The following is a 25143-nucleotide window of genomic DNA, read 5'->3' as shown; positions in this document are numbered from 1 at the left end:
TAGTTGATGAAACCGATTTTGCCTTTGCCCTTGGAAGCAAAAATATTTGTGGTTATTTCTATGAGAGTAATGACCAAGACAGTTAAACGTATGCCTCCTAACTTTAATATAGAAAATCTAGTCAATACACAGATGAAAAGATGCTTCGCTACCCTGTAAATGTAAATGTAAATGGGGGGGAAATAGGGGGTTTTAAAGTACCCTGTGAATGTAAATCTTAAATGGGGGGAAAATAGGGAGTTTTAAAGTCTTAAAGATGGAGGTAGGTCTGTAACCAGTGATAGGAGATCATCTCCAAGATGTTGTCAGTGAAGACAATCAGCAATATTTTTCCAAGCTTTTTTTCTTTTTGCAGTTACCACAGTAAGAATATATTTCACATCGCAGCTGAGTACATGATACTCATAAGTATGGTACAGTAACCCTGAAGATTCATGACAGTATTCATTCTCACTAAGGGCAAAGCACTCTGATTATTATGATCAGTTTATTATTTCTAATGCGAAGTTGACTTGATCATCTGTTAATGGGTTGTGACCAACAATTGTAAAAACTCCCATTTGGCATGACTTCTTTTGTGCTCAAAAGAGACAAATCTCTGGAAGTATACCCAAGAAATGGTACCAGTAGGCTCCTTGTAACAGTGGGGTGGAGGGATTGTGTTGGAGCAAAGTGATGAGATTTTTCTTACCTCCTCTTTTCATTTTAAATGTTTGAATTTTTTTTTTTTTTACTATGGACGTGAGTACGTTAAGACAGTAATTAATAAAAGTACCCAGCAGAGGAACTGTCTTCTCCCTGTGGCGGTCCTGTTTGCCCTGATGGGCGCTTCCCTGTCTGCCTCCTTTCTATCCAGTTCCATCCTTCTCCCCACTGAGATTTCAGCTTCACAGAGAGAGTTTTTACAGAGCTGAGAAAAGAAGCACAGAAAACTGGCACTTCATTTATAAAGTGGATTCACGGGATTGTGTCTTTTCTTTTGATTTTCAAATTAGAACTTAGCCCATAAGTTACTTTTGTGAGTTTAAAAAGAAATTGTTTGAATATGAGGAACTTAACCTTGTCCAGAGCATGTTCCCTGAAAAGAATTTGTTCTTGTTGTTTTATGAAAAAATGCAAAAAGCATTTTGAGTAGAGATTTAATCAATGTCTCTTTTTCTTAATAGGTTTTAAAATGGAACACTTTGATGCATCACTTAGTACCTATTTCCAGGCATTGCTCGGCCCCCGAGGTAAGGTGGTTTTGGGTTTTGCTCCCCCGCTCCTTGTTACAGGCACATGTAAATATTGCACGAAGACATTCTAGAAAACATGAGCATTTTCCAGTGATTAGACTAATGCTTTGTCCTGGATACCAGGGGCTTGGCGTCCTCTGAGGTCCCCTGGCTGCTGGGGCAGAGACACAGGTGCTGTGACCCTCTGCTGACTTTGGCTGGAGCTCAGGTTTGCTGTCAAGCTTGCAGCCTGAGAATGCCACAGATTTCACCACTACTGGTGGCATGGTTTCCTCAGTTCTTGTGAGTCTTCAGCTGAAACTGACTTCCAAAATGCACTGCTGCAATAGGAGTTTAAAACTCTTCCCCTTTTACAATTCTAAGGGCTTTTTTTTTTTTTTTTTTGCGGTACGCGGGCCTCTCACTGTTGTGGCCTCTCCCGTTGCGGAGCACAGGCTCCGGACGCGCAGGCTCAGTGGCCACGGCTCACGGGCCCAGCCGCTCCGCAGCATGTGGGATCTTCCCGGACCAGGGCACGAACCCGTGTCCCCTGCATCAGCAGGCGGACTCTCAACCACTGCGCCACCAGGGAAGCCCCTGAGGGCTTTTTAATGTCCTTTTGTGTTGTGTCACGTCAATGGCTAGATATATACACCTGAGCTCTTTTGCTCTTCATCTTTCATTACCTTTTAGGAAGTAGGTCAGCTCCATATTACACCTTCTTCTAATGTCATCTATAATGTCTTAGTTGTAAAGAAGGAACTTTGGGAGTTCCCAGGAAGATTCTTAGGAAAACTACAAGAGGCTTTTAAACAGATGAAAAGATTCTCAGTTTCACTTGTGGTTTTTAAAATACAAAAGAAAACAATAAAAGGAGCTTCATATGTTAGTAAGGCAGAGATGAAATAAGGCTGATACCATCTGTGATAACAGTGAGGATGTAGAGAAAGAGTCTAACTTGGGGTAACCTCTCTGGAGGGCAGTTGTGTTTTCTGTTGAAATTAAAATGCTCGTGTCCTTTGACTCAGCAAAGATATGTATAAGGAAGGTCCTTAACAGCATCGCTTGTCAAAACCGGAAATAATCTAGAAGCCCATCCGTAGGGGACAAGTCAAATTTGTGTGCAGCCCTTGGAAAAGAACAAGCCAGATCTATGTCTCTGTGCTGGTGTTGGGACGATGCCTTCTTTGAGTATTGCTGGATCAAAAATCCAATTTTAAATGGCTGAAACAATAATAAAGATTATTAGCTTACATTATGTGATCTGAGTCACTTCAGGGGCTCCGTGATGATACCCAAGAACCCCGTTCTTGTCATTTCCTACCTTGCATCCTCGGTATATCAGCAGCTCTCTCCTCAGGATAGGTTTCCCCACCTTTCGTGGTTGCAAGGTGGCTGCTGCTGCTCTAGGCTGCACCTCCAGGGGAGGAGGGAGAAGTCTGATCATTTGCGCGGTTTTAAGAACAAATAAATTCTTCCCCAGAGCTCTTCACAAACTGTCATCTCCTCAGAGTTCAGTGGCCACAGTTGCTCCACATGCTTATGTCTGAGCCAGTCCCCAGGGAGTGGGTTAGGTCTCCACAGTTGACCAGATCCCTAAGGATTTACCGCCTGCGGTTGGGGCCAGCCACCCAGGAAGTACTTGGATACTTGGTCATATAGAAGAATGAAGATCTGTGATAAAATTTAAAAAGCACGGTGCAAAACAGTGTTAAGTAAAAGGAAATGGGAGGTTTTTGTGGGCGCATTTATTGTATTTGTGATGATGTACACATCAACATTTGTAACAGTCTGATGTTAGTTGCTACGGAGGAACTTGCTTTCTCAGAATTGACGGCTTCCAGCCCAGAGCTGAGAACAAAAGGGGTTAAGAATCGTCTTGTTAAGTTCACTGGGGCAGCCGCTTCCCTGAAGGGCTTCTGAGAAGCACAGTTCGGCAGAAACTGGCAGCCACCACCCTAGCATCAGTAGTGGGGAGAGGGTGGAGGGCATCTCCCACTAAAGCCAAGAGAAGAAACACTGGGGGAATTTAGGGTGTCTGCAAGAAAGGAGACTGACAGTGGTTCCCCAAGTGGATGCATGCTCCACTTAACCTGTGCTTGTCCTACAAGGTCAAGGGAGAGAACACTGGAGAGAGTAGCAAGATGGTCCAGCCAGGAGCTCAAAGAAGGGGCTGAGACACTGTCCCCACCTAGCTGCTGCTGCTTAGAAGATACGGAGGTGAAACCAGCATGTGCCTCTGAGCTCCACAGTGGGGGGGCCTTGGAGGGTATGTAGAGCGAAGGGCGGGCTACAGGTTTGGGGGCTCACCGCAGCAGGATGCAGAGGGGGACGTGCTGCAGAGGTGGCTTCCTGGGAGTCAGCCAGAGGATGGAGTTGAGTCTTGCAGGGGACATATAACACCCAAGGGATCCGGCTGCCAGGGAGTTTGCTCCCAGCCATGGGAGGGCTGTCAGGTTGCCGCTGGCAGCCACTTGGAGTGAATTTTCCTTTTCCTCCTCCTTCCTGCCTAGGAGAGGGGAGGAGAGCCAGGGAGGTCCCTCCTGTGCCAGTAATTTCCTTGAATCAGTATAGGTCTTCCCTCCCAAGCTTCTGTTCTTCACTTACCTGGTCATTGCTGCTTCACCCTCACTTTTTAAAATATCACCCCCGCTGCTATTGCCCATGGCACTTGTGGCAGACGCTGCCTGTTGAATCAGACAATCTTTGAGCTGGCTGAGTGGCACGTTTTCTGAGTCTGCGCATGGTGGGCAGACTGGCTGACACTGGGCTGGGATGGAGGGCTTTGGAGCTCAAAGACTGCCATGTCTAGGGTTTCCTTGTCCCATGCATAATTCAGCAAGCCTGGTTAATCAATCCAGTTAATGGACAATTGAGCTTTCTCCTTGGTTTCTTTAAGATTCTTTGGAAAGGATTTTTTAAAATTATTTAGCAAAACCTGTGAATAATAACGCATGTCATTATTCAGAACATGAGTGTGAGCCTCACCTTGAGGCTGTATATTGAAGACTCACAGTTCCTCTTCCAGTTGCTTCGTTGGCTTGGGAAATTTTAATTTTTAATGTTTGGAAAACATTGTTACTCTTTTTGTATCTACTTTGTTAATCACTAAATGTTGTTTCTTTTAATATTTTCCAGATCCCAGAGTAAAAGGATGGTTTCTTCTGGACAGTTATATCCCGACTTTGATCTGCTCCATCCTATACTTGCTAATTGTGTGGCTGGGACCAAAATACATGAAGAATAGGCCGCCGTTCTCTTGTCGGGGGATTTTAGTGGTGTATAACCTTGGACTCACGCTGCTGTCTCTCTATATGTTCTGTGAGGTAGGTCAGAGGTTAACACAGCTTCCTGTCACTTAAATGTACTCGTGTCACCGTCCTGAATTGTGCCCCTAAGTGGAGAAAGGCAGCTGCATGGGGGGAGAGAACAGGGAGGGCAGGTACAGTAATGCGTTTCGAGGATATTATAAAATCGATGTTTCAAAACGCCAGAGTTATTTGTACAAATGTGCCTTCTGGGCACATCTATCTAAAATAGAAGGCTTTGCTATGGATTCTTTTTTGTTATTTATGTTCTGTATTATACTCAGAATTAAAATTAATATTTTCAGAAATACTCTTAACGCAAGCAGAACACAGAGTAGAAAATGAACAGAACGCAAAAAAGCAGATCTGTGAGCGTTTTATTATGAAAAATGCCTGGTTCTTGTTTGGAGGCAGCCGGGGAAGGAAGTGGGTGGAGTCTGCGTTTGGTATGTTTGTGGTTGGTCAGCCCTCTCCATCCTGATCTGATCACTGTAAACAGCTTGGAGCTTTGAGAGGTTATTTTTTTCAAAGCTAAGAAGAGTAGATAGTGAGGTCTTCGTTTAGGGTTGGAATGGTCTAAGTTCAGGCCAGATCATTTTTTCTATAAAACAGGGATGTTGAAAACCGAGTTTGATGATCTCAAAGGCTTAAGTAAGAGTGAAAGACACATCGGAATCAAAACTTAAGCCTCCTATTTTGACAGTATAGTCACTTAGCCTTTAAAGCTAGAAGGGGAGGAGAGCTCCCTCCGCGATAAGTACGATTTGTATGCATTTTTAGGGGCAGAACTACACTGTTCAGGTTTACAGCACAAAACTACTGCTGAATCTCTGGGGCTGAGACTTAAGCCATGCATAAAACAAACACTTGCAAGTACTCCTGTTTGGATTTTTAACCTTTCATTGTGGCTTTAATTCTCCAAGGAGTAGTAAAGGAGAAGAAAAGGGGAGAAATCAATACGAATCTTGCAGTGAATTCCCCAGCAGCCTCGGGCTGTGACGGGGGTCTCCCTGTGTGCGTGTGGGCGTGTGCGGGGGTGTGTGTGTGATGCAGGAGCTGGTGGGAAGCACGTGTCTGATCGTCAGAGGCACTGCCACTGGGAGAGGTCTGGGTCTGGTCCCCCCACATGTGTTTCATAAGCCAAGGTAAAGGTTTTATGACTAGGCTGGTAGATGCTACTATCATTGCTTTTATGACTGACAGTCTGTGAAATGCTCACAACTCCTTTTTCGCTTCCTTTCTGGCCTGTTCTAGAGCGAAAGCAGTTTAATTACCCTCTAAGGTGGAGATTGTGGGTCTGGAGGCAAGGGCAGTGCACAGGAGTGGGCCCAGCACTGTGCTCATCTCTGTGTTCCAGGGACAAAGCCGCAGCAAGCTGTCAGGTGTCTTTTTTTTTTTTTTTTTTTTTTTTTGTGGTATGCGGGCCTCTCACTGTTGTGGCCTCTCCCGTTGCGGAGCACAGGCTCCGGATGCGCAGGCTCAGCAGCCATGGCTCACGGGCCCAGCCGCTCCGCGGCATATGGGATCCTCCCAGACCGGGGCACGAACCCGTATCCCCTGCATCGGCAGGCGGACTCTCAACCACTGCGCCACCAGGGAGGCCCTGTCAGGTGTCTTAGAGCGAACCGTTTACTTTCCCCTACTTGATAGATGGTAGAGCCATTTCCTTAAGAAGACTCTTATAGAGTTTATTATTACGCCTAGCAATATTCTAGAGAAAAAGTATTTAAGACTATTAAATCTTACAGAACTGAAGTATCTGCCTTATATGTTTCTCAAGCCCTAGAGATATAATTACAGCTTCATAATTAACCTCTCAAACAGGTAATGTCCTGGTAAAGAGGGGAAGAAGAGTGCTGGGTAGATCACTTGCAAGTGCATGTGGCTGGATTTGGGGGGTTCTAAAAGCATTGTACCAGGAAGTACAGATTTCCCTCCAAGACAGCTTGGCGAAAACATTGGAAGATGTTGAGCAGTATCTAAGCCCTGAATAGAGAGATTCAGGAAACAGAGGAGGAAAATAACGTGCTTAACCCACAATTTAGAGTACATAGAGAAGTAATGGATACGGGGGCAATAATCTTTAAATTAAATCATGTTTATAAAAATAGGCCCAGATCAGATATTCCCGAGTTGAAAATAAACCCTAGTACCCACATTAGATGATATTTCTTTTTGATTTTGTCTGACTTTTTTTTTTTCCTGTACTTACATAAACCCCTCAGGAATACCCTTATAACATATCTTTCATCAAGTATTAAATTTCATTTTAGCTACTGGTTTTTCCTCTTTTTTTTTTTTGCTTAGCATTTATAGTCCAATGAGTACTGAAACACGGAGCAGTCATGGCATTTTACAGCAGAACAAACTGAGGGGACCATGGTGCCCAGCTGGGCCCCTCATTTCAGGGAAACATCCCAAGAGTTGGAGCCATTGCCTGTGGTCACACCATTGGCATGGTCACAACAATTAGTCTTTATTTATCCACCTGCTTATCTGCATCTTTGGGTCTGTAAAGAATCTTAAAAATAAATATGTAGGGCTTCCCTGGTGGCGCAGTGGTTGAGAGTCCGCCTGCCGATGCAGGGGACACGGGTTCGTGCCCCGGTCTGGGAAGATCCCACATGCCGCGGAGCGGCTAGGCCTGTGAGCCATGGCTGCTGGGCCTGCGCGTCCAGAGCCTGTGCTCCGCAACGGGAGAGGCCACAGCAGTGAGAAGCCCACGTAATGCAAAAAAAAAAAAAAGAAAAAAAAAAAAATATGTAGCCATTGATATTTTTGTTTGTTTAATCCTGTGGTATGAATTCTCAGCTACCTTGGCAAAGTTCTAGGTTAATATAAAGAAAATTAACTGTTGCAAGGAGAGAAGAGAAGTCTTGAAAGAGGGAGATAAAAAGGAAATGCGAGAGGAGTCACGAAGTTTTAAAATGACTAGAAGAAGAAAAGTAACCAAATGACTGTCTTATAACTGTGAAACTGAGTTTAAGGTGTAGAAAGAGCTTGGTCATAGCTTCTGCATTTGGTAGAAAGAAAATTAAAAAGAGAGACGTGGTTTTACTTCTAATTGCCTCATGAACTTGGTGTTTATTTCTGGGAAAGAGGTCATAATCCCTGAATAGAAGTATGTTTGAAAGTGGTTATGTTTTAGATTAGGAGTAAAGGACTTCACGGCAAGCATTTTTTCAGTTATTAAATTAGGTGTTGTCTAAGATAACCGTCAGTGGTAAAGCCTCGAACATAAAATGTCAAGTTATAGAAGAGAAGTTTGCATGACTCACTCAGCTTTGTAAAACGGCGTCCTCATAGCAGACATGAAACTCCTGTGTGCCCTGCTACCCTCCCCCGTCCCCCCACCTCCCAGCTCCAGGGCATGTTTCATCTGAATGGAAGCCCCACTGTGTTTTCAGACAGTGTATCCACACATCTTTCCCTTTGTCCCCAAGACTGAGAATCCCCACCCACCAGCTGCCAGATTGTGACTTTTCCCTCATTGTGCAGGGTGTACCTGGGCTGGACTCAGGTTTCCCCTGGCTCACCCAGTAGTATAACTCCTTAGTTAACATGTCAGACACTCAGGGGGCTGCTCTGTCCTGACCTGGAACTTTTCTGGTATATCCGCCCTGCTCCTGGCCGCTGGCCTCTCGTCAGCAAAGCAGGGAGGATCCAATTGCTTGGTTTGTCACGGTGCGGAGGGGAGCATCCCCGTGCAGGGATCGCGGGGCTCAGCAGTAGCAGCAGGAAGCAGGGTCAGCACGCACAGCACGTCAACCTTGAACTTGAATGGAGGGAACTGCTGGCTGCCCTCCTTAGCAGACTGCCCCAGTGCCCCATCCACTCAACCCCCCAAGACCAGGTTCTTCCTTCCTTTGGGTCTCTGCCCACCTAGAAACTCCACTTCCTTCAGACCTAAGCCTGCCTAGGTTTGACAGTCCCCGTCTCGTTACTGAGGACCCTTCTCAAGGTCAGTTCCTCTGTGACATCTTGAGAGGGCTTGGCTTTAGAGCAGTGATCCCAGCCTCTCCTGCCTCCCCGTGGTCCCAAGGAGCCTGACGCCTTCTCTCCCATCACGGCGCCCCCGGGGGTGCCCACGGTGCCTCCACCCTTGCGTCTCTCACACGCATCTCACTGGCTGTAGTTACAATGTTCCTTCCACATCTTTTCCGTCCCCTTGTTAGCATGGCTTCAGCATTAAGACATAAAAAAGCAAATGCCAGAACGACAACGTTTTACTTCATTTAACAAGATAAATCACAGATTACAAACAAGATTATTTTGATTGTTTGTTTATTCCCTTGCAGTTAGAACTGTGTTGTGAAGTAGTGTGAGAAAATCCAGTGAAATGAAGCAAACATTCAGAACATTTAAAATGTAATTTTAGAGAATGATTGATAGCTAACTCGATAGGTGATCTGAATTGGCATAGATTCAAAACTTATTTTTTCTTTACCTTTGCAATTTTTACTTAAAATTGTAAGTCTAAAACTACTTCAGAATATGGAAAATAAAATCATAGAAATATATTTATCTATGTACCTAACAAGTATTGACATTACTGGTTTGAATTTTTTGTTTAAAAAGGAAAACATGACAAAAATGCATCTAAAGCACAGCCCCTTCACAGATTTAACTTTCTTCTGAAGTTCGTTTCTTTTCTGGATATGCTTTTATACTTTTACTAGACATGTATGTATATGTGACAACTTAACAGAATATTCTGAGACAATTTTTTTAACTTACATAAATGGTGTACAGTTTATACTCTTTATCAAATAGCTTTTTTCAGTCAGCATTATATTTTGAGAATATATGTTGAATCTTATGGATTTCATTTCATTAGTTTTAACTTCTCTGTATTATTTCAGTGTTAAGAGTTTATTATGCCATTTTTCTTTGGATGGACATGTACGTTATTTCCAATGTAACAATTTTGCATTGAGATCCTTGGAGAATTCTCTCCCAACACTATCTTTCTCCTTTGCAGAAACTTCACTCGTTTTGCATTTTTTAATGTATTACAGAAACAAAATTGTATTATTTTCATAATTATTCTCCAAAGCAGCAATTCTCATGTGCCTTACTAGCTAGAAATAAATGTATATGCTGGCATTTGAGGTAAAAGGCTTTTGCAGTTAAGAAGGAATTAAAAAGTATGTTTTTTTCTTGATCAGAAACCTTCCTCCCCAAACAAACAGAAACAATGTTGCATTGAATGTTATTGGACATGTCCCTGCGTGCGAATTTTATTTATTTATTTATTTAGGCCAGGTATACACTTAGGAGTTAATGACTGAATCTTGACACTCTCTTGTCTTTTAGTGAGGAAATTTTAATCCATTTTCATTTAGTATAATCGTTATATTGGAATAATTTCTATCACCTTTGTGTGTGTGTGTGTGTGTGTGTTTGTGTGTTTGTATGTTTTCTTTGCTCTTTTTTTATTCCTTTCCTGCTTTCTGTTGCATTTTTTTTTCATTTTACTGATTAAAAGTTATTCTATTATTTAGTAATTACCTATAAGTTTTTAACATGCACCCTTGACTTAATGAAGTATAAGTGAATTACTGTTTCTACTCCTGAACAATACAAGGACCATAGAAGATCTGGGCTCTGATTCCCCCATCTTCCATGTTATTGTTGGCAGGTGTTTCATTCCACCTCTTTCTGAGGTCCTAAACAGTCATCATTACAGTCTGTGCTTACTGATTTTCTTTGCACACTGTTCATTTGTGAAATCCATTCTTTCCTTTGAGGTTCAGTTTTCTTCTGAAGTAGTTCCTTTTCTGGGAAGGGTAAACTCAGTCTCTGTTTGAGCATCATTTATGTGACTTTATGCTTGACTAGTATTTTAGCAGGGCGCAGAATTCTAAATTAGCAGTTATTTTCCCCCAGCGCTTTGCAGATTTATTTCGGAGAAGTCTGCCGCACTCCCATTTTTGTTCATTTTGTAGGTAGTCTTTTTCTTTCCAGATAGTTCTAAAATTGTTTAAGAATGAAACAGAGTGTGCCTAGATAGTAATCCACTTTTATTTATCTCACTCAGGATTGTGTGCATCCAAGCTGAGAATTTCTGTGTTTCTGAATTTGGGAAAGTCGTCAGGCATCATATCCTCGATGCTTCCTCCTCCTTCACCAGCTCTGGCTGGAGCTCCTATTAGACGTGTGTTGGACATTCTCACCCCTACGTATTCTCTCTCGTGTTTTTTGCATCTTTATGTCTCTCCCGCATTCCTCTAATTCACTCGTATTTTCAGTGGTGTCTAATTTGCTCTTTCAGCCATTTTTAGTTTCAGTTACTATACATTTTTTATTTCTAAAAATTCACTGCTTGTTCTTTTTTTCACTTCATAACATGGAAACGTTGGTTTTTTTCCTAGTTAGATACAACTATGATCTCAAACTTAACCATTTGCTGTATCGCTATTTGAAAATATCCTTTAAAAAATTTTCTTCCAACTATATCTGTGAGGTCATGCCTCTGGGAATAATTATTATATCAACGTTAATTTTTTTTGTTTCTTTTGGCCACACTGCACAGCATGTGGGATCTTAGTTTCCCGACCAGGGATCGAACCCACGTCCCCTGCATTGGAAGCACAGAGTCTTAACCACTGGACTGCCAGGGAAGACCCTATGTTAAATTTCTTTACCTTTTTTTTTTTTTTTTTAATGTTACGCGGGCCTCTCACTGTTGTGGCCTCTCCCGTTGCGGAGCACAGGCTCCGGACATGCAGGCTCAGCGGCCATGGCTCACGGGCGCAGCCGCTCCGTGGCACGTGGGATCTTCCTGGACCGGGGCATGAACCCGTGTCCCCTGCATCGGCAGACGGACTCTCAACCACTGCGCCACCAGGGAAGCCCCTCTTTACCTTTTTTAAAAACAAAAACAGGACAGTTTGTTGGGTATCCCATGTAAGCATCCCAAGCTAGTATTGCTGGGGTCATCTCAGGTAAACGTGTCTGCCCCAAATAAAAGAGATTTTTAAAAGAACTTGAATGTAAGCTCACTTCCTCTTTTCTGACTTATTTTTTTAAGGGAAGCCTCACCTTACAGTTAGGCATCAGTGGTGTTGGAGTTTTTTTGGTGTTTCGTGTAGCATTTCTGCCTTGTGTTAACGGTGGGGAGGTGGTGCAGCTTTCGCGCGGTTTGCTGCCTTGCCAGGACCAGACGTCAGTGGTTTTTTTCTTTGAATCTTCTCTTGAAAATTTCCGATGCTGCTTTATGCGGAGGATAAGAGAAGTTGAGCATTTGACGGGGAGGGTGTTTTGCTGGTGCTTTCCGCTCCCTCTGTAATTGTGGCGTCGGTGCTGTCAGCACGTCTCCCCAGGCCCCCGACAGCACTGCCTCCCCGGCTCTGGCTTTGAAGGTCCTCGATAGAGCTGCAGAGCAGTTGCTCTGGAGACATTATATTCTAAACGGTCTTGTTTTTCTTTCCCTTCAGGCTTTCTTAAAATAGATATGTTATTGTGGGAAAAAATAGGATTTGGAAAAACACTTAAGAGACCTGGCAAGTAATTACTGAATTTTATTTAGAAATGATTTTGTTTCCCAAAATACTTTGAAAAAGACATTTAGTACTATTCTGCCTTTCCCCATTGAACAGAGGTTGAAACTCTGGTGAGATTAATACTTATAGGAAAGGCCCAACTATTGCCTAAAACACTTCTCACTCACAGTTCCCTTACCACTGAAACTCCTTGCTCAGAAAGAAGCTTCTCTCAGGGAGAAGCAGTGCCTCAGTTACCTGCCTGTCCATTTACCTGGCACTGCCCTGAGGGAATGCCTGCAGTGGGAAGATGGAGAGAAGGATTCAGCCTTCTGACAGACAGCCTTCCCCTCAGCCACACTCCCAGGGGACAGGGAAGGGATGCCTTCCAGTAGAGAGGAAGCTTTGGCTTTGGTCCAGAGCCAAGCCTGACTCCTCTAAACTGACCCTACAGACCTTGGTAACTGAGCCTTACAGCTGGTGTAACAAGGAACCAGTCTACAAATCCTCAACTAAAGCAGACTCAGTTTGTAAAGCAGGAGTCAGTAGGTAAGCTGGAGGTCTCTCTTTAAATTCTGCAGCGGATGCTCTGGTGGGGCTTCTGTATACAGTAGGAGCAGCCGCAGTGCAGACCTAGTCACGAGCCTTCAAGCACTGGGGCAGAAAGAGCAGACATTTGTGTAGAGTCATAGCAAAGACTTATATATATATAGTGCCTGCCTTATGCCAGGTACTGGGTTCACTCACTGTTCATCACTGTCCCCTTTCTGCAGAGGCAAAGCCCCGGGTGGACCTGGGATTCGAGTCTGTGCTTCAGGCCATTGTGCGTCACTGCCTCAGAACACTGAGCCTCAGGTTGGGTTTTCTCTCCCAGCCGGTCCCATAAAATATAAAATGAGTGTTTCTTGTGGGGTATGTGGAAGCAACTTACCAGAAACCACCTCTCAGGAGGCTGAATAGTGAGAGAAAAGGACTGCCAGCGTAAGTGGACAGGGCCCAGGGTTGAGGGAAGAATGCCAGACATACCTGTGTCAGGCTGGGCTGAGGACAAGCTGTTTCTTTGTGCTTTGTTCTGAAGCCTTCTCTAGTGTACAGAGCCTGTCCTTATGACGTAACCAAGAGTATTGCAGTCAGCTGTAACCCAAGGGGTTCCTGGGCCTCAGTGGAAAAAAACACTTTGGGAGGTCACGGGTATGAAATTATCTTAATGGGCATCCTTCTGCTCTGGACAGGAAAGATTTGAAATTCAAAACCACATGCTTTGACTTGACCCTGTTCCATAATGGCACTGCCAATATTGGCCAGCTAAACCTTGGAGAAAGAGGTACTTTTAATTTGGGAGTAGCTGATGGTTCATTTGAAACCAAACATCTGCTGAAGATAAAGATGCAGTGAAAGGTCTGCTTTTCCATAGAATTCTTCATGAATAGAGTATCTCCATTGTGTTCTTACTAAAGACACAAAAACAGACCAAGAAGGTCAGAGGAGCTTGGAAGTGCTGTTAGAGACATTGCATTTGGACCAAGAGTCAGGATTCCTAGGGACTGGTCCCAGCAGTGCCACCGAGAAGCTGTGTGACTTTGGACCAGCCATATCACTACTCGTCTCTGTTTCCTTAATAAAAACATGAACTTGTACTGGTTCTAAAAAATACACACTTGTAGATGCCCACAGGACCAGTCAAATCTGGGAAGATGTCAGCCTCACACACTTTTGGTGGTGTTGCTTATTTTAGCAAAGTCCCTCGGGTCCTGGGATGGTTGAATTTCAGCATGGATAGTGCCTGTTCCTGTTAACTTTCATTCCATTTCTGCTTAGGGGGAAATAACCACACAGCTCATCAAACCCTCATCACTAAATCCATTAGCCCCTTTTGGAAAGCGGTCACCTTACTGCTCTGACATCTTGGGTTTTGGGGGTGAGTGACTGATAAGGGCCACACAGGATGACATTTTTCTGCTTAAAGTGTTTCAAATGATCTTGTTTCTTGAGATGCTTTGGTGGCATTACAGAAAGTGCCGTGGAAGTGGTTATCATGCTGTAGGGTATACATTTGTGGTTAAATTGTGGTGTTAGATGAGAAAAGTCAACTCTCACCTAGACAATCAACTAGAGATGAATCACTCCGTGAACTGCATCGTCCAGACCCAGCTGTGATATTCACCTCAGTTTTCTTCTTTAAGTGAAAAGATGCATGAAACCACTTTTGTTATTGAATTTGTCTCATAAGGAGAGAAGAAAGCTTCTAGCGAGGCTTTAATTATAGCTCTGCACACGCCCATGGCCTAATTGAAGTTTGCTTTACTCCAGAGAAGGAGTGGTGGTTCACAGCGGTGCTGTGTGTGTCTTGGTTACTGGGGAAAAGCCAGGTGTAGGGTACTTAGTGCTCCCTCGGTTGCTCTTGGAGTGGCCGGTGGGATCCGGAGCTGGGGAGGTGGTGGCCAGCTGCTCGCTCTGGCCTGCTTTTCCGCTGGAGCACGGACCTGCCCTCTCGGGGTGACTTGCAGAAGTCAAGGTAGAGCCCTGCCCTCACTTCCAGTGCCTCCCCTTTGGTCCCACCTCCTGGGCCCTCCCTGGGGCTGCAGTGTTGAGCTGCCCAGAGCAGCTCTTGGAGGGAAGCCAGGCCTGGCGAGAGCACTGTCTCCTCTGAGGCGCTCCTCTCAGGCTGGAGGGAAGGCCAGGCCTTGGCTGAGAGCCTCCGGGGTCTGTTACTCAGACATGCTGTTTTTTTTCTGATGGGAATGGAGAGAGCAGGACCCTGATACTGGCCACTTGTACGGAGGGTGGCTGAGAAGCTTAGGTGAATAAACTTGAACTCGGGTGCTTGATCCTCATGTGTTACATATCCTATGCCTTTGAAGCCAAGGATATTTAAGAATTAAACTCCACGTCACCAGTATGACATTTGATGAGGACTGGTTTTCATCTTGTGAACAGAAACTTTTTTTTTCCCCTGCAAATAAAACATTGGGCCTAGATTTAAGGGGCAAGAAGCAGCACCTTGAACACTTCGTTTGTTGTCATTGAGCAAATATTTGTTCAGCATCTCTTATGTACGAGTCCCCGTTCCATCTCCCCCCACCCCCGTGATGGATTCTGTGGTTGCAGATATGCAGCCACAACCTCTGAGAGCTTACAGAGGAGCTTCAGACAGAGCCGGTGACGGGTCTTACACCTATGTGAGCAAATAGGTGTAAGTCACGGCACCTAGGGTCAGAGGCAGGAGACTGGCTTCAGCTGGAGTGCTCAAGGGGTCAATCATGAAAAACAATAAAATTTTAGCTGACCTTTGAAGGATGAATAAGATTTTGAGAGCTGGAGATGGGGGTCCATGGGTGCAGAGAGCATTGCAGTTGAAAAGTATAAAGTAATGGTCATTTCTAACAGTTGCTGTGCTTATCCTCTATACCAGGTTGGGTGAGGTAAGCATTACACACATCTTGTTAACGTCTCACGGCAGCCTGAACAGGCCAGAGTATTATTTTTATCCTGTTTGAAGAGTGAGGAAAATGAGGCCTAAAGAGCTGCCATCTGTTTTTATAAATAAAGGAACAGGCATGGTTTGCTGTTTCATAGTATTTTTTGTGCTCCCTCCCTCCCACTGGTGATGTAAAAGAACTACAAGTTTTTGTTTTTAAGGAAAGGCTTCTGTGAACAAAGATTTTACATTCTCTTCTGGCATTTTTGAAAGTTGTTTCCCCTTTTTTTACTGCCAAGGGGCAAAAGCAGATGTGCTTAGAGGGGATGCCCAGAAGTGGTGACGAGTTTGCTTTGAAGTCTTCACGCTGTCTCTCCTAGTTGCTTCTGTGACCAGAAACACGGAATCATGAAACAGCCAGCTGGGCCCAAGGGGTGGGACTTTCTACAAGGGAAACAGAGTTTGCACTTGGAACATGTATGTCACCTGGGAGAGGCTCACACCTGTGATCTAGGCTTCTTTATCTCCATCCTTTAACCCAGTGGAGTTCCAGAAAGTTCTTTCCCTGTACCCTCCAGCCACAGAAGAAAATTTATCAGCACCCTCATGGCGTAGAAGGAAGGGTAGCAAAGAACATTGTGCCAAGATGACACCTCTCTTCCCTCAGGTTTCCACCCCAGCACAGGCACACACGCACACGCACGCAGTCCACTTTAGACTCAGGCTTTGTATCTTGATTGTTGGGACTTATGATAGGTCTGCATGCGGTGTGCTTAACTGGCATGACTTGAGAAAGGGGACGACCAGAAAGATAATACACCTTCCAATAAATTACCTATGGGTCTGGTTTTTCAAAGATAGTATAGTGTAGTTTATGTGTGGTCTGTTTTCAAAAAAATCTTAACTTAGTAACTGTAGAAAATTAAAACAGAACCTTTGGAAATAATTTAATCCAGCCTCTTCTGCTTACAGTAAAGAATGACCAAGGCCTAAGGGAATTAGCTGGCATGTCCCAGGTTGCTAACTAGCCCTGTTACTTCTGCTCCCTAATCCTGGGTTCTTTTCATCATAAAACGATGGGCTGGTCTTTGGCCGCAAAAACCATGTTAGCTCTTAAAGAAGTTGGTAGAAGGAAAACCAGATTGAAGCAGGGTGTTGAGTGTGCTGACTTTTGTCTCTGAGGGTGGAACTTTGTTTGTCTTCAGACCCTTGTGATCAGTTGATGTTCCCTGAGGGCATCTGTGTGCCGCCACCCTCCCCCCAGCCAAACTCTGTTGGAGGACAGTGTAGGGGAAGGTGGTCAGTGCGAGGTTCTAAAGTCCTGTGTCTCGGTTACATCTTTCGTGCAGCGCTGGTAGGTGAACCGTTTCTTACGTGAATCAGGTAGCATGAAACCAGTGGTTCCCACTCCTAGTTTCACACTGGAATTGCCTTGCAAGCTTCTGGTTTAATGGTCTGGGGGACACCAGGCATTAGCAATTTTTAAAAGTTCCCCCGGTGAGCCTGTCCTACAGCTGGAATGGGAACCACAGCTTAACAGTTCTCAAACATCAGCGGCATAAAAAATCACCTGTGAAACAACCTGTTTTCACACCCAGAAATTTCTGATTCAGTGGATCTGGGGTTGGGCCTGAGATTTTATATTTCTAGCTAACTCCTGGGTGGTGCTGCTGCTGCATCGGGACCACAGGATTGGATTCTCTAGGGTTTTGGCTCTGAAGCTCCAGGCAGGGCTCAGGTATTTGCATGTCTTTTGAGTTCCCACGTGATGCTGGCGCAGCTGGACTGGGGAACACGTTGAGAACCACGCTTGGGGCCCAGTGGCCGGCTCCTTGTGTTGGCTCCCCAGATGAGCTCAAGCACGACAAGACAGACCACCTGACGTTTCTCCTCCCATGGCCCCACTTGACCACCAGAGGGAGAGCCACCGGGAACAGTTGAGGATGCCGAGGCTTCAGGAGGAGGTGGTGAGCTGCGGTCTCCATGGAGAAAGGCGCATCTCGTGGGTGTCTGGCTGGAACATAGTGGGCACGCACAGGGTGGTCAAATCACACCTTCCCTCTGGACCATTGGAGCAGGTCCTTAGGTCTCCCCGTAGCCGGGCGTCATCCTCACGTGTGGGTGAGGCAGCTGAGGCCCTCATGGAGAACTGGCAACCCTGCAGCTCTGCACCCCAAGTCCAGGGTCCTTGCTGTGCCACCACAGTGCCTCCTCTGCTGCAGGTGAGTTCTGAGGCATGGGCACAGTTCCTCAGCTCGCAGAGGTCTCACTCATGGATCCGGAGATGACACAGCAGCGGAAAACAGTGAAGAGGCTCAGGCTGGACTCGGTTGCCCCAGGCTTGCAGCAGGGGGGTTCCAGACCGGCATCAGGATCCCCTGGGAACCTGCTAGAAGTAGGAATTCTTGGGCCCCACCCCAGACCTGCCAGACCAGAAACACTCCCCAGCAATCTGCCTTTCACTGTGCCCTTGAGGTGATTCTGGTCCTACACAGTCAGGTTTGAGAAAAGCCTGTGGTTTCCCCTGAGGCCGTGGCAGGGCAGGACCCAAGCCCATGATTGGAAAACTTGGGCCTCGGAATTGGCGAGGTGCCTGTGACGGGCCCAGGGGAACTGAGGGTTCTGGAGAGAGGCAGCCTGGCAAAGCAGGGCCTGCCCCTTGTGACATTGAGTCCCTAGTCATTTAAAGCCCCCTTGGTTCACACTCCCTTGTCATTATGGTTTTTTGCCTGGAGCAAACTTGCCTCAGCACAGCCCAAGGTCAGTCTGCACAGATTCCCAAATTAATGAACTTTAATTGAATAGGGCTTCTCCTGGTTCTTATTTTGTTGGTGATTCGCTTTTTTCCTTTTTCTTTTTTTTCCAGTTAGTGACGGGAGTATGGGAAGGCCAGTACAACTTCTTCTGTCAGGGCACACGCAGTGGAGGAGAAGCAGACATGAAGGTATTGTCTTTTTTTTTTTTTTAATAACTAAATTGTTCAAAAGACAAGATGGCTGTCCAGGTAATCCCTGTGCACATTTTTTAAAGAACTTTAAAAGCATTATGTGCACATGGTATGAGAACTTAAGCAGCATGAAAAGTATAGATTGGAAACTAAAATCTCCCTCTCTGCAAAAAGTAAGTCCTGTTAACAGCTTCCAGAGAAAAAAATGTGCATGCATTTATCAGTATTTGTGCTCTATTTATATAAACAGGATCGGAAGGATGTCTTAAGTGTTCTAATCATTCCTCTAAGTGGCCTCTGGGTGTGGTCTGCCGATTCCAGCTTCCACTCTGGCGAGTTTTTTGGGTTTTGTTTTTAACAAAACGCTGCAGTCTACCCTCAGCGTGGCAGTCATTTCCTTAGAGACCCCGTGTGACACGCTTAATTGGGCAGAACCTGGCACTGGATACCCTGATTCCTTTCTTCCTCTGCCTCATGTCTGTCACCTGCCCCACGGCAGCCCCTGAAAGCAGAAGTTCCTTTCATGTGGTTTTCTTCCTGCGATGGCTCTGTAGGCTCCTTCCAGAGGGAAGAGGAGGCCAGCAGGGATCTGTTAGAGTCTTGAAAGGGGTTGGTGGACCTTTGAGAGCTTTCCCTGCCTTCACTCCACCCAGCCCCCCACCCAGCCCCCGGTGTTCTGGTTGAAGGCACTTCAGAGAGACTGGCTTTGGCGGGGCCAGTCGGTGGGGGGCAGTGGGGGGCGGTGGGATCCTGGGGTTGAGCGCAGAACCCGGAAGACGCTGACGGCCTCTTCCTCCTAGATCATCCGCGTGCTCTGGTGGTACTACTTCTCCAAGCTCATTGAGTTCATGGACACCTTCTTCTTCATCCTGCGCAAGAACAACCACCAGGTCACAGTCCTGCATGTGTACCACCACGCCTCCATGCTCAACATCTGGTGGTTCGTGATGAACTGGGTCCCCTGTGGCCACTGTGAGTCTGGCATCTCTGGGGACAGGTGTGAGCGGGAAGGCTGAGTTGAAACTAAGGCTTTGAGAAAAGGTGTTGTTTCTGTAGATATCTAGGTCAAGCCTTTGAACGTGGTGTCCAGGTTGCCTTTAACGATAGTCTGCGTGGCCTGTGCTCTCAGCAAGCTGACAGAACCTTTTTCTAGTTTGGTGCACATCCTGTGCTGACTTGGCAAGATGAGGGAAAGACCAGATTCCCAGCCTGGGGCACATGAAGAAATCAGGACAGAGTTCTCTATTCCAGATTGTTCCTGATCCTTGTTCCCCTATAATTTGGAAGATGTTTGACTGACAGGGACAGACCAGGAAGATGGAATCGCACCATGGAGTGGGCACCGGAGAACAAGCTTTAGCTGTAGTACCTCAGGGAGTCTGCACATACTCTGATATAGTGACCCTCGCCTTCCTGAAGCATGTTTAGCTGAGCAGCTTCTGTGACAAGCACCAACATTTGAAGTAAATTCTCTAAGAAGGATGTGGACCGCTTGTAGTCTGAAGTGTCCTATAATTTCCAGAGATTTAAGTTGTCCCTGTCAGTTTCAGCCCAGGAGTTCTAACATGTCCCAGTCAAAATTCCTGTCATCCATCACCAACAGATTTTGACTGTGACCCCTTGAGTCAACTCACATATGTTTTTCCCCAGGATAGCACCACCCTTGATTAACTTGGCCCACCAGGATTCACACAGAGGATTTTAGAACCAGAAAGGACTTTCCAAGTACAGCTCCTTCCAGTTTGGGAGAACCCTGAGACAAAAGAAGGGTTGGTAGAGCTCACACCTCATGGCCGTGGGTTACCTGACTTAACTTTCTAATAGAAGCGGCACCTCCCCACATTAGAAGAGGACTTTAAATGTTAAAGATCCCACAGGATGACAGATCATCACCAGCCCCACCTGGCCCATGAGAAACAGCCAGAGAATGGACGTGACTTGTCCAAGGTCACGTGGCCAGTTACTGTCATAGCCCAGCCTGGTGTGTCTGGCCGCACAAGGGGGAAAGCTGGTAGCTTTGCTTGATTGCTTACTGTGGGGGCAGAGGGCGGAGAGTCTGAAAAAAGACCTGCTGGTCCTACTGGAAATTATAAATTAAGACATAAATAATGGGTCTCTCATCGCTAAGGAACGAGGCTCTGGACTCTATTATTGATAAGAATATATGGCCTCCGCACTGCAGTCCTGGGGAATAATTAGGAGGTGATTTCAAAGACCTCTCCAGACCTCAGCAAATGTGTAGAGACGGCCAGCTTTGAACGTACCGCCCGTCGGCTGTCTTCCCCACGTCTTCAACGCAGCAATCAGAGGCACTTGGGCAGCTGCCTCTGGGAGTCACTGGGGGCCTGGCAGCAAAACCTTTAGGTGCCAGAGTGGGGCAGGTGGTCTCCTGACTCCTGTGCTGGATGCCCACCTGGTAGCTGCAACAGACCCTGGGCTTAAAGCATCATGACGACTGCCTTCCCTGGGTGGAAATTGAATTCTGATTGCATGCCCGTGCAGTGCCAGATTGCTGCCGTGGTGTCTGCTAGCCCCTGTTCAAAAACACTTTTTTTTTTTTTTTGATTTAAAAGGAATCTTGGATTTTATTTGTGACCTATTACATATGAAACATTGAGGCATCCTCCTCCCCAATTCCCTCTGTTCCTGCAGCTTATTTTGGTGCCACACTTAACAGCTTCATCCACGTCCTCATGTACTCGTACTACGGTCTGTCGTCCGTCCCTTCCATGAGGCCGTACCTCTGGTGGAAGAAGTACATCACGCAGGGGCAGCTGGTGAGTGACGTGGCCTCTTTCCCCCACGACTTGCCACCTGGGGAACGCCAAGCTCTTCCTGGGGTGCTCTTGCTGCCCTCCTGGCTTCATTGTTGTTTACTAGTACCTAAGATGTGGCTTTCCCATCCTCTCTCTCTCGGTCCAGTTAAACTCCTTGAAGTGGGCAGAGCAGGGAATCGTGTTCATTTCAGTCGATGGAGAGACCGTGCCTCTGAGCGTGCAGCTAGTTGGATTGCGGAACAAGGATTAAATCTAACTCTCTGACTTCAGGTTCAGCCATTTGTTCTGAGTTTGTGCACAGAGCCTATGTGTGTGCACATGTCTTCTAATTAGAACCCAAATCCAAGGTGAAATCTGTGTATCTGTGTTTCCAGGATTTGCTGGGAGGATCGTGAGCCCGGGGTGCTAGCTTATTAGGCAGCAAGGGTGCAGGTGCCGGACGACCTCTCAGCCTGTGTGGTGGTGAGGATGGCACTGCTGTGCCTCAGGTGACGGCCCCCTTCCTGGGCCCACGTGCCAGGGCCACCCAGCAGCTGTTTGCACTTGGTGGTTATTTCCCACTGTCCTTCTTGAAGCTTTCCTCAGCTGTCAGTATATTATACACCCTATTTCTCTCCCTTCCTGATTTCTTTCGTAAACTAATTATTAACACTATTACTACTCACAGTAAAATCCTGACGTGCCAGGCTCTCATGTCAAGTAAGCAGTTTTACATGGATTGTCCCAGTAGCCTGATTTCGTGTTGTTACCCCTATTTTTTTATAGATGAGGACATGGGGGCAATAGGCCAGAGCTAGCTAACCTGTCGATATTAGATATTAAGCTCTTGGCCCTGGCCTTGCCTTATTGGTACATTTTTTTCTAAGGAAACCAAGCTGATTCATATCCCTCCAAGCCAATTGCGATTTCTCAATATTGAAAGATAACCTGGGGAAAAAAAAAATCTAAGGAGACCTCCTGAGCTGCTTATGTGTTTGGCATTTCGTTATCATCTCTTTGCCAGCGGCTGGACAGTCCTTGTTAATTTTCTCCTTACCCACCTGTGAGGAAGGATAATTGTTCCTCAGCCTCCTTGTTACACTTGAGAAGTGACACAGAGATCGATGTGCTCCACGCAGCGTGGCTCTGCAGAAGCAGAATTTAGAGCCGCCTGGAGAATAGGTCTCCCATTAGGCTCTGCCCTTTGAGGTAGAAGATCGCACCCAGTTCGCCTAGATTTATTCTACACACCACTTACAGTTTCTTCTCAGTCTAGAATACTTAACCTTAAAAAAGGAAACAAACAAAACCAAAAAACAGTTTCCTACATGGAGGCACTGAAAGGTGGGCCCGAAATCCAGTGGGCAGAGCCCTGCCCTCCGCTGTTACTCCTTAAAGGAAGCAGCAGCCACGCCTTATCTTAGCCCCTTCTCCCCATTTCCCCAGGCCCTTCCCCTGCTTCTCAAGATTGACTTGTCAGAAATAATCTAGGGAATTAACATTATATGCCAATCAGAGTATAAGTCTGTCTGCCAGCCTCAGCCTTCACCAAACCAGAAGGTCCACGGGTAAGGATGGGGAAGGTGTCCCGTGGGATTGCACGTCCTGTAGTGAGGTCCCTGGTCCCTCTAAACATACACCCCACACCCATCCTTCCTCTACAAAGAAAATAAAAACCAAAACTCTTGCATCTCCTATACTGTATTCCTGAAGTGTGTGTGTGTGTGTGTGTGTGTGTATTAGGTTTTTTAAACACGTTTTCCATTTTTCCCTCCAGCTTCATTGAGATATAATTCACATGTAGTATTGTGTAAGTTTAAGGTGTACAACGTAATGATTTGATATATGTATCTGTTGTGAAATCTACCCTCAGCAACTTCCAAATATACAGCGCAGTGTTGCTGGCTATTCCCCAAGCTTTAGAGAAGATGGTTTCAGTAGTTGGAAGGGGAGGAGTGTATACATAGGACCCATTCAGATGTATAACGAGTTCGGGTACGTTTAGCATATGCACCGTGTTTTTGAAATGACCTCTGTACCTACAGAAAAGTTAATCAGTGTTCCTTCCCAAACTTGGGGGTGCGGGGTAGAGCGCCCATCTGGCGGATGCCTTGACCCTGGGCCATGGCTGCATGCTCAGCTGTGTCTCCTCCCCCACCAGCTACAGTTTGTGCTGACCATCATCCAGACCAGCTGCGGGGTCATCTGGCCGTGCGCCTTCCCTCTTGGTTGGTTGTATTTCCAGATTGGATACATGATTTCTCTGATTACCCTCTTCACAAACTTCTATATTCAGGTAAATCTCACTCTTCTGTGGCGGTTGAGATTTGGGGTCCTTGAAGCCAAGGCCCTCATTCGTTCCTTTAATGGGGAGCCCCTGCCTTGGTGGGGCTGGGGTGGGGGTCACTGCCAATGCAGGAGGAGGTACTGAAGTCTGTCCAGGCTTCTGGAGTTCCAGGTCTTCGATGAGGGAGGCTTGGGGTCCCTGTGGGAAAGCAGAGCCGTCCAGCAGGCCCCGTACCGCTTCCCTCGTGGCCACTGCAGACCCGCCATAGGTGAGTCTCAACCCCATGTCCCTCAGCCCCACTGCCCTAAACTTTGGGGCTTCATTAAATGTCTGAAGAAATTTCCATCACAGACCCCAGCTATAGACAGAAATCAGCCTTTCATCCTGGTTTTCTTACACTTTCTCTCCCCGCTGCTCAGGTTTGGGGGTGCGGGTCGTTCCCAAGTGCATGATGTGATGTAGGTTTTTGCTCATGGAAGGGTCTGTTTAGGGCAGATTACCTACAGGGGAGCCTGACCTTTTGTGGCCACTGTTGACTCCCCTGTGTCCCGTCACCCCTGGGGCTCGTGTGTTCGTGCTCCATGGGCAGGGCCTGGATCTGGGCAGGCATATAGGGGGTGGTCAGGAGCAAGGACAGAGGGAGTAAAGCCGGGTCACATTGAGCATCCCTCCCCCCCCCAGGGGTGGGGAGGGGGCAGAGCAGCATGTTAGCCCTCCCTGCGCCCCACGCAGACAGACACCTGTCCCCAGACACACCTGGGGTGGCGGCTTTGAGTTGCATTCACATCTTGCTGGGCTGGTGGTTCATGCTACACTTTGGGGCAGTCACCAGGTATGAGGGAGGTTAAAAGATAAGGCCCAGGCTTCCCTGGTGGCGCAGTGGTTGAGAGTCCGCCTGCCGATGCAGGGGACACTGGTTCGTGTCCCGTGCCACATGCTGCGGAGCGGCTGGGCCCGTGAGCCATGGCCGCTGAGCCTGCGCGTCCAGAGCCTGTGCTCCGCAATGGGAGAGGCCACGACAGTGAGAGGCCCACGTACCTCAAAAAAAAAAAAAAGGATAGGGCCCGACGAAGCTGAAGCCACACCTGTTTTGACTGCCCTCGTGGCAGAGCGCTTTGTACACAAAGGGCCGAAATAGTTGCTGAAGTCATGAGGCAGTTTTGAAGGCAGAGGATGTGAGTGACAGAAGGTACTGCAGTGGGAGCGTGGAAGGGCAGAGCTGAGTGAAGTGTAAATTGTGTTTTCTGTCTAACTCTCAAATAACATTGATACAGTGAGCCTGTGACTCACTGAACTTACCCAGGCTGAGCCTCAAAAAATGGAAGAGTGATTGAAACCAGTGGCAAAAAAACATTTTCCTGGTCGCTTGACCACAACAGACGTTGCTTCTTGATATGATAGCACTGGTCCCCAAAGGCTCTAACGTTAGGGACGCAGCTGGGCCCCCACCGTGGTTCCCATCTGCCCTTATGCCTTGCAGACCTACAACAAGAAAGGGGCCTCCCGGAGGAGAGAACACCAGAAGGACCACCAGAACGGCTCCGTGACGGCCGTGAACGGCCACACCAGCAGCTTTTCTTCTCTGGAAAACAATGTGAAGCCGAGGAAGCAGCGTAAGGACTGAGGCCCGAGGGTTGACAGCCTCTGAACCACGTCGTCTGATTGTAAGCACAAATGAATTGTGCCCAATGCTCGTTAACAGCTGCTGTAACTAGTCGGCCTACAATAG

The 25143-nt window shown here is 46.6% G+C and overlaps 1 protein-coding gene across 2 annotated transcripts; it reads left to right on the top strand.

The window, feature by feature from the left end:
- Positions 1 to 1174: 1174 nt before the first annotated feature.
- On the top strand, positions 1175 to 25038 carry ELOVL5 (ELOVL fatty acid elongase 5; the record flags this gene model as incomplete). 2 transcript variants are annotated; one of them, XM_079712339.1, is made up of 7 exons in its annotated part: positions 1175 to 1232; positions 4353 to 4540; positions 18291 to 18368; positions 19172 to 19343; positions 21024 to 21148; positions 23289 to 23423; positions 24895 to 25038. In XM_079712339.1, 7 exons carry the CDS (start codon positions 1175 to 1177, stop codon positions 25036 to 25038), a joined length of 900 nt encoding a protein of 299 aa, XP_079568465.1. The 2 variants fall into 2 exon arrangements, with proteins under 2 accessions (XP_079568465.1, XP_079568466.1); XM_079712340.1 differs by lacking the exon at positions 21024 to 21148 and having other exon boundaries at positions 24895 to 25031.
- Positions 25039 to 25143: the final 105 nt, after the last annotated feature.

The sequence above is a fragment of the Hyperoodon ampullatus genome (assembly GCF_949752795.1).
Source record: "Hyperoodon ampullatus genome assembly, chromosome: 10".
Classification (NCBI taxonomy): domain Eukaryota; kingdom Metazoa; phylum Chordata; class Mammalia; order Artiodactyla; family Ziphiidae; genus Hyperoodon; species Hyperoodon ampullatus.
Note: the sequence above shows the minus strand (reverse complement) of the source record. Positions and strands in the feature narration are given on the sequence as shown.